General features: G+C 37.3%; 1 protein-coding gene across 1 annotated transcript in view; it reads left to right on the top strand.

Annotated features, from left to right (window-relative positions):
* The window catches only part of CDH11 (cadherin 11), a 90,875-nt gene that overhangs the window by 39,636 nt on the left and 36,265 nt on the right, over positions 1–14,974 (top strand). Inside the window, exons 2-4 of the mRNA XM_080937422.1 lie at positions 4,646–5,045; positions 9,469–9,763; positions 12,588–12,707. Coding sequence (XP_080793548.1) covers positions 4,818–5,045; positions 9,469–9,763; positions 12,588–12,707 — 643 coding nt within the window. The 5' untranslated portion in view covers positions 4,646–4,817. The remainder of the gene's footprint in view (positions 1–4,645; positions 5,046–9,468; positions 9,764–12,587; positions 12,708–14,974) is intronic.

Raw genomic sequence — 14,974 nt, 5'->3', positions numbered from 1 at the left:
TTAATTGAGTCACAAAGCTCAATAAAGACTTGGCCTTTTACATTTCTTTCTCTATAAATATGACACCTCCTTACATAGGGCTGTGCTGGAATTCACTATGAAAGTCAGATTAGAACAAACTAGCCTCAAAGTTTTTAGCTTGGTGTGATCCTTTTGTGTCTGGATTGCATACCTGTACACCCCAACTCCACCCTGGCCATACACACATTGATTATTTTCATTGCCATAATTATTTCTTTTTCTTAATTGAACAACTTTATTTAAAAAAAAACAAAGACAACTGTACAGATTTTAAAATCATTTTTGCATAACAGTATATGAATACATTTTTGTCAATACTTGATTTTTTAAACTTTGATAGTATGCATTATAATCTTACTAGTTACAATGAGCAAAAAGTACATGTAAAACAAGATGTAACCTGGATATAGTCAAAGTTTTCTTGGTGTGTAAAGATTAAGCATAATGATTTTTCATCATTTTTTTTTTTTGGCCATTGATTTTCTTGAACTTCATATAGTCTGTGAGTTGTTTCAGGGGTGTTCAGAGATTTCTGGGGTTAATATCCAATTATCAGTGAGTGCATATTATATCAGTTCTTTTGTGACTGGGTTATCTCACTCAGGATGATATTCTCTAGATGCATCCATTTTCTTAAGAATTTCATAAAGTCATTGTTATTGATAGCTGAGTAGTATTCCATTGTGTAAATATACCACAATTTTTGTATTCATTCATCTACTGAAGGATATATGGGTTCTATCCAGCTTCTGTCTATTATAAATAGGGCTGCTATGAACATTGTGATACATGTGTCTTTACTCTATGTTGGAGTGTCTCTGGGGTATATTTGACCAGGAGTGGAATAACTGGGTCTTAAGGTAGTACTATGTCCAATTTTCTGAGGAACCACCAGATTGATTTCCAGAGTAGTTGTACCAGATTACAACCCCACCAACAGTGGAGAAGTGTTCCTCTTTCTCTGCATCCTCACCAGCATCTGCTGTCATCTGAATTTTTGATCTTAGCCATCTGACTGGTATGAGGTGGAATCTCAGGGTTGTTTTGATTTGCATTTCCCTGATGGCTAAGGATGTCCAGCACTTCCTTAGATGCTTCTCAGCCATTAGATTTACCTCAGTTGAGAACTTTTTGTTTATCTCTGTACCCCATTTTTAATAGGGTTGTTGGATTCTCTGGTCTCTAGCTTCTTCAGTTCTTTGTATACCTTGGATATTAGGCCTCTATCAGATGTGGGGTTGGTAAAGAACTTTCCCCAATCTGTTGGCTGCCGTTTTGTTTTCCTGACAGTGTCTTTAGCCTTACAAAACTTTGCAATCTCATTAAGTCCATTTGTCGATATTTGACCTTAGAGCACGAGCCATTTGTGTTCTGTTCAGAAAATTTTCTCCTGTGCCTATGTGTTCTAAGGTTTTTCTTACTTTCTCTTCTTATAGTTTCAGTGTACCTCATTTAATGTGGAGATCTTTGATCCACTTACACTTGAGCTTTGTACAAGGAGATAAGAAAGGGTCTATTTTCATTCTTTGGCATGCTGAGTGCCAGTTGGACCAACACCATTTCTTGAAGAGGCTGTTTTTTTTCCACTCAATGTTTACAGCTCCTTTGTCAAAAATCAGGTTACCATATATGTGAGGGCTCATTTCTGGATCTTCTATTTTATTTCATTGATCTACATGCCTATCTCTGTACCAGTACCATGCAGTTTTTAACACAATTGTCTTGTAATAGAGCTTGAGGTCAAGGATGGTGATTCCCGCAGATGTTTTCTTGTTCTTGAGGTTGAATTTCACTATTCTAGGTCTTTTGTAATTTCAGATGAAATTGCCCATTGCTTTTTCTAACTCTAAGAAGAATTGGGTTGGAATTTTGATGGGGATTATATTGAATCTGTAGATTGCTTTTGGTAAGATGGCCTTTTTTACCATGTTGATCCGTCCAACCCATGAGCATGGGAGATCGTTCCATTTCCTGAGATCTTCCTCCATTTCCTTCTTCACAGATTTGAAGTTCTTGTCAGACTGTTCCTTCAATTGCTTAGTTAGAGTCATACCAAGGCATTTCATATTGTTTGTGACTCTTGTAAAGTGTATTTTTTCCCTAATTTTTTTCTCTGCATGTTTGTTCTTTGAGTAGAGGAAGGCTACTGATTTGTTTGAGTTAATTTATACCTAGCCACTTTGCTGAACTTGTTTATCAGCTGTAGGAGTTCTCTAGTGGAATTTTTGGGGTCACTCATGTACACTATCATGTCATCTGCAAACAGTCATGTTTTCATTTCTTCCTTTTCAATTTATATCCTTTGATTTCCTTTTGTTATCTAATTGCTCTGGCCAGGACTTCCAGTACTATGTTGAATAGGTAGGGGGAGAGTGGGCAGCCTTGCCTAGTCCCTGATTTGAGTGGGATTGCTTCAAGTTTCTCACCTTAAGTTTGATGTTGGCTATGGGTTTGCTGTATATTGCTTTTATTATGTTTAGGTATGGGCCTTGGATTCCTGTTCTTTTCAAGAGTTTTAACATAAAGGGGTGTTGAATTTTTCAAATGATTTCTCGGCATCTAGTGAGATGACCATGTGGTTTTTTTTCTTTGAGTTTGTTTATATGGTGGATTATGTTGATGTTTTTCTGTATATTAAAGAATCCCTGCATCCCAGGGAAGAAGCCTAATTGATGATTTCTTATTTTTACAAGGTAGTTTCCCTCCTTGTATTGTGTTTTCCACCTATAATTCATTGTAGTGATGGGTTTGTGGTCAGATATTGTGTAAATTTAGTTTTGTCTTGGAACATACTTCTCTCTCCGTCTATGGTTATTGAGAGTTCTGCTGGGCATATCAGCTTGGGCTGACACTTGTGATCTCTTCGGGTCTGCATGATGTCTGTCCAGGATCTTCTTGCTTTCATAGTCTCTGTTGAGAAGTCAGGTGTGATTCTTATTGGTCTTCTTATATGTTACATGAGCTTTTTCCCTTACTTCCTTTAGTATTCTTTCTTTGCTTTGGGAACTTGGCATTTTGACTATTTTGTGTTGGGGAAAATTTCTTTTCTGGTCCACTCTATTTGTAGTTATGTAGGCTCCTTTTATGCTCATGGTCATATCATTCTTAAGGGTAGGGAAGTTTTCTTCTATGATTTTGTTGAAGATATTTATTGTGCCTCTTAGTTGATATTCTTCACCCTCTTCTGTTCCTATTATCCTTAGGTTTGGTCTTCTCATTGTGTCCTGGATCTCCTGGACATTTTGGGTTAGGAGCTTTTTGGCTTTTGCATCTTTCTTACTGTTTTGTCTATGTTTTCAATTTTGTCTTCGGCCCCCGAGATTTTCTCTTCCATCTCTTGTATTCTGTTGGAGATGCTTGCATCTGTGACTCCTCATTTCTTTTTTATGTTTTCTACCTTCAGGGTTGTCTCTTTTAGTGTTTTCTTTATTGTTTACATTTCCATTTTAAATTCCTTCTTCAATTCCTTCATCTCTTTGGTTCTGTTTTCTTCCAGTTCTTTGATTTCTTTCAGTGTTTTTCATGTTTCCTCTTTAAAGACTTCAATTTCTTTATGCTTTTCCTCCTGTTCATGTTTAAGAATCTTCATCATCATCTTGAGGTATTATATCAGGTTTGAGTCTTCTTTTTCTGGAGTGTTTGGCATTCCACTGTTTGCTTTGATGGGAGAGATGGGTTCTTATGTTGCCAGGTTGTCTTGGCTTCCATTTGGTAAGATTTTGCTCTTTCTCTTTCCATCTTGTTGTCTGTGATTATATGTGGTCTTATTGTCAGTGATTGGTTCCTATCTCTGCAATGTACCTGGTCTGTATCCCTGGTTCTCTGCTGTTCCTGGTGGCCAATGGCCTGAGCATTTGGCCACACACACAGGCCCTCCGGGTGGAAACTGTGTCCCTGTGACAGAGTTCCTGCTCACCTGAACTAATTCGGGGGGGGGGGGGTTCTTTCTGTGCACTTGGCCCAGACCTGTCTGTACCCTGGCTACTTGCAGCCCGGTCTCACAAGGCCTGCGTCCCTGGATCATTGCTCTTTCTGGTCACCATAATTATTTCTAGAGTCCTGCCTAGTCCTCCCTTCCGTCTCACAGTCTGTGACATAAGATTCCTTTAATTTTCCATTTGTGGTAAAGTCTTAATTTATGCTGTTGTTAGGGAATTCTGATGTTTTTTCTCTTGGTGTCCTATCTTCTCCATTCTTAATATAGAAGCTTTTACTTTAATATCCAACCCAGCCATCTTTAAGAATGCTCTCTTAACTGTGCTGGCGTCTGGCATCTTTACTGTGGCTGCTATGTTACTCTTCTAGGCTTCCTCAGTATCCTTAGTGTGTCTAAACCATGAACATAGCCATGCACACTTAGGATCAATGAATTATACAGAGTTTCTGTGTTCCAGGCCCTATGTTAGGGCCTTATATTCAGTTTAGTCACTTGATCTTTGCAGCAACTTTCCTATGAAGACTATTCTTATCTACATTTCTGAGATGAGCAAGCTTGGTTCTGAGAAAGCAGTCAGCTGTCCCAAAGCTGACAAGTGGCAAACTGATATTCAAATCAACACGTGTGCTAAGTGAAAATGTAATAGGTGGATGAAGGCTGATGCTAATCTAATCTCTCTTCTTGCAGAAGCTGACTGGGGAACTGAACAACCCTGGCGTGATGTCCTCAGTGAGTGAAGATATTCCATTCCAGAGGAGGTCTACTTGACATATCTGGGAGGCTGCCATCCTAAAGACTGCCACTCTGTTGGTGTAGGGAGTGACAGCTGCATTCTCCTGTGCCTACTGTATAACCAAAAATGAAGGAGAAGTACTGTTTACAAGCTGCCCTGGTGTGCCTGAGCATGCTATACCACAGCCAGGCATTTGCCCTAGAGCGAAAAAGCCACCTGCGTCCCTCAATCCATGGACATCACGAGAAGGGCAAGGAGGGACAGGTGCTGCAACGCTCCAAGAGAGGTTGGGTCTGGAACCAGTTCTTTGTGATAGAAGAGTACACCGGTCCTGACCCTGTGCTTGTGGGCAGGGTAAGGCTGCTTACATTTGATGTTGATATGACTATGTGTGCTCTTTATCAGTGCAGTAGGACATGACCAAGACCAAACAAACAAACAAACAAACAAACAAAAATCAACACAACAAAACAAAGGTAGGCAAACTAATACACAGGGAAAAGTAAGATACAGTAAAACCAAAACAATAAAATAATAGCAACAAAACTAAGATAGCATGAATGATTTGCTGTCATTGAAAAGATAATGATTATATTATGGCACATACCTATCCAGCCTTTTCCTCCTCATTCATAGACTTAACCATACTGAGAATGCTTCTACTGTTCACTTATTATAGGATAAAAACTGTAAGTCTGTTTTAACTAATCACTTTGTAGTCCATTAAAAGAAATAGTGCCTTAATTTATTGAACTATTCTCCAACTGGAAGAATTTCTCTGACTATATCCTAACCCCAACTTGTCTGTCCCCACTTTTATATTCCCATGTCTCCTTAGTCCCTATCGCCCTGCTTTTCTGTGCTCTTTCACAAATGCCTGTGTCGTTCACCAGATTTTGTTCTACTTTGAAGAAGGGATTAGTTTAGCCTTGGATCCTTGGGTCTTGGCACTAGCAGCAAACCCAAGAAAAGGAGTGAATGTGTATCTTTAGGATAAAAATAATATTAACAATTTTGCCTTTAGGTGTGGTTATGCTATATTTCAACTTCTAAGGTTATGCATTGGTTATGTAAGCCCATCAAAATATAAATGTAGAGAGGGCAACACGCACTTGGCAAACTGACCTCTATCTGCTTATTAGGATAAAATATGTTACTTTCTGTTAGGTAACACTGACGTTACTTCTCAGGAGATAGTTATTTCAATAGACACAAACTGAAGTTCTATTATATAGAAGTGGTAGACATAGGGACCCTAATGATAGAGCTAGAGAAAGGATTGGAGAAGCTGAAAGGGTTTGCAACCCCATGGGAAGAACAAAATTATCAATCAACCAAGCCCACCGCAGTTCCCAGGGACGAAAACACCAAACAATGAGTTTGCATGGAGAGACCCATGGCTCCAGGTGCATATGCAGCAGAGAAGAGCATTCTTTGGCATCAATGATAGGAGAGGCCTTTGATCCAGTGAAGGCTCAGGCTTCTTTTCTCAGTGTTAGGGAATGCCAATGTGTTGAGTGGAGAGGGTGATTGGGAGAGGGTGGTTGGGAGAGGGGGCACCTTCATGGAGGCAGTAGGAAGGGGAGGAGAGATGGGATTGGAGGACAGGGGATAAAATCTGAAATGTAAAAAAAGAGAATATATATATATATATATATATATATATATATATATATATATATATATATTTGTGTGTGTGTGTGTGTATATATGTGTGTGTGTGTGTGTTAGATAGGTTGAAGCAATACCTTACTCCAAAGAAGCAAAAAAAAAAAAAGAGGCAGCAACTTGCCTATTAAGGAAAAAGAAAAGCTATAATGTGGAGGGTAATGAAATTCAATTTATATCCTTAATTCTTAATTCTTAGAAGAAATAGAGGTTAGTATCTCATAACCCCTGACCTACAAGTTAAACAGAACTGATTCAACATAGAGAAATGCAAGACAGATGGTAGAGATATCCACTTTTGAACCCTAAGGGTGCCAACGAAGTTACCTTAGTTTTTTTTTTTTTTTTTTTTTTATGTTAGACAGCAGCCTATTTTTAATATCATTTATTTTTATATTCAGCAAATGTTCATGATCATTTCAACATAACTTAGAATTGGAAATGTGTTTTCAGAAATAATTCACTAAAAAATTTCTTTCATGTATACATACAGGGAAAACCATATAGAAGTGGTATTGATCAGGTGGGAGTATGGGAAAATAACTGAGCAGCAGAATCTGGAAACTAAAGAGTTGTGCCATGTTTGCTGAAAGGGAGAGGAATAAGACAGCCCCAGTAAAGCAGGGCAACTTAGCTTGAGCAATGGGCAGACCTGGGCATTGAATGGCTCTGAGAGAATAACCCTCTCCTTTGTCACTGTCTCAGTGTGGGACATTGTGTGTTTAGACTTGGAGGTAGCAGGGTGTAGAAGACTTAGTGAGCCAGATGACTTTGTGTCTCTCTGGAGCTTACAAATGTCATATGCACTAGGGAGAGAAACAGAAATAGGGAGAGTAGGAGGAAATGTCTGCCATCATCCTATGCATGACCTTGAAAAGTAAGGTTCCTAAAAGGAGTCTTAGTTGGGTGAAGTGTGTGTGTGTGTGTGTGTGTGTGTGTGTGTGTGTGTGTGTGTGTGTGTGTGTGTGCTTTGATTGGACAAAATCTTCCCTTGAAATTGTGCTTAGATGGTTCCTGTTAAGGAGAAGGAACAGTTGGCTTGCTCGCTAACAATCTTTGAATGGTGACATCCAAGGTTGAATGCTTGAAAATTCCCTGAAAAAGTAGAATTTGGCAAAGCACAAAGACTTAAGGGTTTTCATGTTAGGAAATCCAGTCTGTGTCATGTTGTGCTGGGCAAAGAGAAAAGCAATCAGTCTTTGGAGTTGGTGACTGGCTGTGCACGCCTCAGCAACTGGACCCTTGATAGCACTTGCTGTGTTCCCAAACTGCCTTTGTGGGGAACCTAATAAATAGTACTGTCAGTACAATAGATCATCTTTGTGACAGAGGAAAGCTAGGGAAGACATACCCAACTTTTAAATCTAGGAGGGAGGAGAAACAAAGTGGAAACAGGATAAGCAGGGTGCTTGGTAAAAATATATATATATATATATATATATATATATATATATATCAGCTCCTTGGCTAGTTATGGGAAGCATTTTTAGTTTTTCATATGTAATGCACAAAGATCCTTTGAATCTTTCAGTACCTTGACAATTTCTATATACACCTGCGTTTCTTATTCACGGGATTTCCTCTCCAAATTTTGATACCTGTGAAGCATAAACACCCCAGTCTTAGACAGTAGGTGAGGGGAACACAGAACTTGAAAAAAAAAAAAAAAACAGAATGAATGTTGGAGATATTCTATTTGTTCACTGAAACCCTTCAAGTAAGTTCATATTTCCCTCCACAAATGGCAAAACTCCTCAAAATTATTTCAGTCATATTCCATTAAAATGATTAATTACTTTTATCTTATATTTCAGAAGCAATGTTTTCTTACTATCGCTGCCCTACAGCCCTGGTGTCCACAACCAAATTAGTTGTCACTGATTATGCCTATGTATCTACCTCAGAACTGAAATTTTTGGTGTTTCACTAAAACAGTACACATAAATTAGACTTCTTTAGGAAATTTACATGGTATAGTTTAAAAAGTAATATATTCAGCTTTTCTTTGTGAACCTCAAGCAAACTATGCAGGCCTTGGTTTCATAATAATAGAAAATTTACTGACAGTAATAAAATGATATTTAGAAATTATTAAAGTCATCAATATTATATGTAAATAGTAACAATGTTGTAATAAATGTTTGAATATAGCCTTGGTTCCTGTTTTCTTTCATTTAGTTGAATTTCCATACACAACAGATTTAATCAATGGATATTTTTAAAACTTTTACCTAGTTTTCAATACAATACAATACAAGACAATGAAAATAACATTCATATAATACCATACATATACTGAAATATATGAAATATTTCCAACCATATAACAATTTCATATAACAACTAAAATAACATTCATATAAAGGAGGTTAAGGAACTCAGAAATCCTGAGAGAGCATGAGTGCGTAGACCTTATTGCTGTAGGAAAATCAGGGAAGTCTTTGATGAGTTTGGGTTCTACCTTGTACCTTGATGTTGAAGAAGCTGAAGGAGTTACAATTAGAGAAATTTACAAATATAATATACAATCTATAGCCCTCTCTTATGTAAAAATAAGCGAAGAGCATTTAAGAATTGGTGGCGTTAAGCTTGTCCTGGACAGGCTTGAAGTACTGTATCATAAAGCGGTCATAGAAACTGACAAAAGTGTGATTCATAGCTGGGGAAGATGCTGGAAATGGGAGTAAAAACTGAGAGAAATATACTGCATAAAATCATCTTTTCATCTTTTCAAAATATGTATGTGCATTTCTTTCCAAATAATAATTAAGGCATATGTAAATGCACATATTTTGTATCTGTGCATATATACAGTCAAAGAGGCAAGAAGAATATGAGCCTAAGAATTAAACAGTTGTACATACATTAGCCTCATCATTCCCTAGTTTCGTGACGTTGGACATAGTAGTTATCTAAGACTCCATTCTCCACTCAGAAAATGATGATGGAAATCACTGTCTTATGATATATGTGTGAGTATATGTGTGTAAATGTACACATAGAGTAACAATCAGCCTATGTGTTTTTATTTTGTTCTTCGTGAAATTACAAATTCTTTTTCCTTTTTTTCTTCTCTGTTCTTTTTCTTTTCTTCCTTTTTGTTTTTTAGCTTCATTCTGATATTGACTCTGGTGATGGGAACATTAAATACATTCTCTCAGGTGAAGGGGCAGGAACCATTTTTGTGATTGATGACAAATCAGGGAACATTCATGCCACCAAGACACTGGACCGAGAGGAGAGAGCCCAGTACACACTGATGGCTCAGGCGGTGGACAGGGACACCAACAGGCCGCTGGAACCACCTTCAGAATTCATTGTTAAGGTCCAGGACATTAATGACAACCCTCCAGAGTTTCTGCATGAAACCTATCACGCCAATGTGCCTGAGAGGTCCAATGTGGGTACGTAAGTAATGGACATCTGTTCTACTTCTATCTGGTGTCTCTGCAGGTTGGTAGGCTGGTTTCTGTGCTCCAACCTCAGAACTGAAGCCTGTGATGCATCATTATTGCACATTAGCAAGGAAAAATGCCTTGCTTAATGTTTTAAAGTTAAAAATATTTTTTTCCTTACACAGTACATCATGATTATGGTTCTCTTTCTGTCCATATTGCCCAGTTACTCCACACATCCTCCCCAGTCCAGATCCACCCTCTTTCTGTCTCAGTTGTAAACAATCAGACTTCTAAATGATGATGAGAAAAGAAAATATAAGATTAAATAAACCTAATACAATGAGCAAAAGAAATAAACGCAAAGGAAAGGCCTCCAAGGAAAAGTGCGTGAAACAGATAATGATACAAAGACTCATTTTTTTCAAATGTTCATGATAGACTTGAAGTTATAAATCAAGAGTTTTGAAATAAGGAAGAGATTTGCTGTAGCAAATTCTGATGCACCATGTTCAGCTGTGTGACAGGACACCATGTAATATCTTCTCTCCCTAAATAGAATAAAAGTAACAATTTCCAGTCTTCAAAGAGCAATGATAATATTCATCCAATCACTAGGGCATTGATGTCGAATAAGTAGCAGCAATAATAATGTTTGCTGCTTTGGATTTCACGTTAATTGATTGCAAACACACCCCGGTGTGTTTAACTTGGCCATGATTAGACTTTGCAATGCAGTCAATCCAATTGGTCATGTATAAATGAGAAACTGAAGCAGAAACAGATTAACTAATTTAGCCAGGGTCACTGGTGTTACTAAATTCACCCAACATGCATATAAGGCTGCCATCAGCTGATGATTTCAAATATGCTTAAAGATATATTTGCTTAGTTTGAAGATGGAACTCTAAATCTTTCCTCAAGGATCTGCCTCCTAGCTGTCACTTCTGCTTGAATCTCTTGGACATGGTCTTTGAGTGAATCTGATCCATTGGCCCCAAGTAAATCTAAACATGATCAGGGATGTTCATTTTACCAATGAGAGAAAAGCCAAGTACCAAATATAAAAATTAGCTGTGAAATAGAGCTCTGAAGGATTTCCCGCTTGTGTGGAGCATTTTATGACAGAAATGCCACTGCCCTTCATGTCTGGTAAGATCTTCTTTTATGGAGAAAAAGTCAAGCTGAGTCACCATTTTCTTCCTTTCCTTTCCTTTCCTTTCCTTGTTCTTGTCTGGTACTTTGACCACTTTATCCTCAGATGTGAATTCTAATGAGAAGAAAGGACTAACTAGGCAGGGATAGCTATGTATCCAGACTGAAAACCCCAGGGAAATTTTTCATCTTATAGGACACTTTGGAAGCTAGGACAGCACTCAGACTTTCTGCTATACCATATGAAATTACTGTCTTTGTCATCAGAAAGCTGTGTGAACCAGGCTCCTTTGGATCCCTTTCTAACATCATTTTGTCAACTATGAAATCTAGATATTAGTTACTGATGTGTTCTGCATATATCAGTCAAATAAAAGTATTTGAGAATTGTTTCACAAAAAATTAGAATTCCATGAAATCATAAAGATTTCATAACTTTCTTAGACATTCTATAAAGTTTTTCTTTGGTATAATACCCATTTTCTAGAATAATCCCTACCTTGTAGGCAGGAGCTGACAAAAGATGGTGGGTTTGGAAAACCTATTTTGAGAAAGAGTGAACATTGTTTTAGGTTTTCTTGTAGAAGTCACAGACAACCCTAGGAAGTAAGGGATTTCTACTTATAAGTTGGGTAAACAGGTTCTGTACCCTACCAGGAGGACCTCCCTCCCACAATTCTGCTGAAATGTTAAAGGAGAACCTTGGGTTTCATTCTTGCTAGATCTCTCAGCAACTTAGACTCCCAGCCATGACAATGAACAACATAAAAAAAGAGATCTTTAAGATGTCATATTTCACATCCCAAGTCTTCCCGAAGTACAATAGACACTAAAATGTCCAGCAGAAAGTGATAGCGTGGTATCTGAAATTTACCTCAAACAGTGCCTGACACAGACGTCCTAGATAATTGCCTCTTCCCTCTCTACACTGAAGCTCAACATGCCATGTCCCAAATACATACTATGACAATGGAGCTTTCAAAGAAAAAAAATTGGCAGCCCATTCCTTTAGTCCCTGATTTCCATTTCTGTTGACCTAGGAATTTAGCTTAGATGATATGGAGCCTCCACTGATGGTTTCATTGACATGAATATCAGACCCTACAAGAAGGAAATAAGTAATTTTCATGACGGTGGGAAACAACATTCTATACAATATTTATAGCCACAAATTCATCAAAATTAATACTAGGGATAATTTTATCGGATGCAAAGCAACAATAAAATGGTATGCTTATGTTACAGATGGAAAAGTGCACTCTATACTTTTATGATAAACAATTATTTACTAATTATCATTTATTAAGTTCTCTGGAAGGAATTTTATTTTATTTAATTATATGATATACTGAATATTTCCTTCCGATTATTCTAGGAATATTTGACAAGAAAATTCATATTATTCTTTTAATTATCTAACCAAGGAGGAAGAATTGTGAGAATAGAAAATTTACTTTTAAGCCTTGAGGATCAAAGAAAAGGGGGAGGGGTGAGACTAGAAAAGGAAGAAAGGTATGGAAAGAATATTTTGCACTGGAATTGCAGGGCAATAAAACCTTTTTGACTAATTGTGAGCTTTGTTTCAGTACTTCATCTTAAATGAAATAAGGTAAACAGCAATGACATTTGAAAAGTGTGTCTGATGTTGCTAATGGTGACCCCTTTACCTTTTCTTTAGGAACATCAGTCATCCAAGTGACAGCCTCTGATGCAGATGATCCCACCTATGGAAATAGTGCCAAGTTAGTGTATAGTATCCTTGAAGGACAACCCTACTTCTCAGTGGAGGCCCAGACAGGTATAGTATCCTGCATTGTCTTTGTGAGTCATGACTATTGTAAATAAGAAGTCTATGCCTGCCCATTTAACTGCATTGGCACTAAAATCCCCTAAATTGAAAAGGAACTAAAGGGCCAGTTTGCAGGGTTAATATGAGGGCCAGATGGCCTATGTACATAGCATACATATGGGTGAATGGACTGGTACACATTTGTTAGTGTCTCAGATTCTAATCACAAATATTTAAAAATTCAACTCATCGCTTGGGAATGTATTGAATTGTGGATCCATATAAAAGTCCCGAAGACAGGTATAAAATAATGTTAGCTTTCAAAGCATCCTTGAAAGAACACTGGTAAACTAAGAAGTGTTAGTGGTCACCTTACTAGAAGATCTAGCACAATCCCAGTCTCCTTCTGTGAACATAGGGTCCCAGTGGATGCTCTAAAATAAAGAGCAGATCAATAAAGTGAGTCAATACACAACAGAAACTAAAACAATGTTTCACTTCAATTATACTAAACTTGATTTTCAACAAGAATAAACACAACAGTATTATACTTTTTAATAGTATCAACTGCAGTATTATACTTTTCTTTCCATATAATATGCTCTGTATTTTTGAAAGAGGTTTGCATGTAATTTGCCACTTTTAGATAAATTCCTAATTTGATGTTTTTTTTATTTGCTTACTTAACTCTCACCTACTTATATATTAATTCATTTTTTATCACCTTGCTTCAAACAATAACTTATTGTCTACAGTCTCATAGAGATCTTTGCTATCAGTCTTTCAGTAAACTAAGGTTAAATGTGTGATTTTATCTAGACAATTGGATGGTAAAAACCCTAGTCTTATTTGACTTAGGGAGCCAAGGCTAGTGACTACCAAGTGAAACCCACAAAACTGTCTAACAGATAAGGAAACTGAGATCTCACAAGTTCTAAGGTATTCAAAGAAATGTTTCAACAGTGGGCTCAGGGAAGCATAGCAAAGACCAATACTTCCTCTTTGTTCCTTGTATTTTACTACAAATATTACTTTATTCACTGAATATGAAAGCTTCCATACCATCCCTAGAGATGTAAGTAAGCATATATTTTGTGAACATCGTGTCTCCATATACAGAGGTCATGAATAATTCAATCCTAAATTTATCCTATATTTCAGTGATGGTGGCTGTCAACTGAATCTTTGAACACGTTTTGCTCATCTTCCAAACTCATCAGTGTGTTTACTCAAAAAAAAATTAATAGTAGTATTTTAATGTCCATAAAGTTTATGCCTCCTCTGTAAACTTAGTGTGAGCTGTAGAGATATTTCTAATAGTTACATGTAGGCCTTGATTTCTTAAGCCTTTTGCTAGAAGTTCGGAAGTATAGATTCAGTTATGGCTTAGCATAGGACAGGCATTTGTCATTTCAGTCTTCAAGATTCTTGTGTCTGAGAAGTAAGACATTGTTGCTTGCATGTACAGTGAAAGACAAAAAAAAAAAAAAAAAAAAAAAAAACTAATACATTGTGGGCAAGGACCTTCCCATAATGAATAAAGATTTCAGGGGACCAATCACTGGGTGAGGAGTAGGCGGGACTTTCATGTCAGAGGTGGAGAGAGAAGGAGAAGAGAAAAGGGACTTGGGCCTTTTTGGACAAAGAGAGATTTGGGGGTACAAGAAGTAATAATCTAAAGCTCCCCCCACCCCTTGGTAAGATGGTGGACCCACCAAGATCTGCTACTGGAAGATTAAATTTAGTATGGCTTCCTAATTAAGATGTTAGTTGTGCCCAGTGATTAAGTTACCTGTTGATTCTAAACTAAGATTGTGTGTTTTCCTTCACATGGTGATTCAACTAAATTCCAGAGAAAGGTACAGTGGAGGAGCGTACCAAGCCCGCCATGGATTAGGGATGCATGGGGCTGGTGTGGCCACGACCTGCCACATGAACTTAGTGAGTTGGGTGGACAGGTTTTAAAGCAATGGGTCAGTGTCTGCAGAGATGAAAATACCTTGTTGGTGCCATGTGGCCCTCTGGTGCTTAGTGTAGTATGGAATGGTCTCATTTTTTATTATTTAACAAAACAACACTGTGTTTTTTTATTATTTGTCTGATAATTCATAGATGCTTTCTATGAAGGTCATCAGTCCTTTCTGTTATTCTTGTCATCTTAAAATGACTTTTCTCTAAGCAAACTGACTTTTTTAATGTATCATTTGCTCCCTAGGATCTAAAATATTCTTCTTTTAAAAATCTTATTATAAATGAATATTTGTGATTGTTTTTTA

Source organism: Micromys minutus (genome assembly GCF_963924665.1).
Source record: "Micromys minutus genome assembly, chromosome: 24".
NCBI lineage: Eukaryota > Metazoa > Chordata > Mammalia > Rodentia > Muridae > Micromys > Micromys minutus.
The sequence above is the reverse complement of the archived record's forward strand: the minus strand, read 5'-3'. Positions and strand labels throughout refer to the sequence as shown.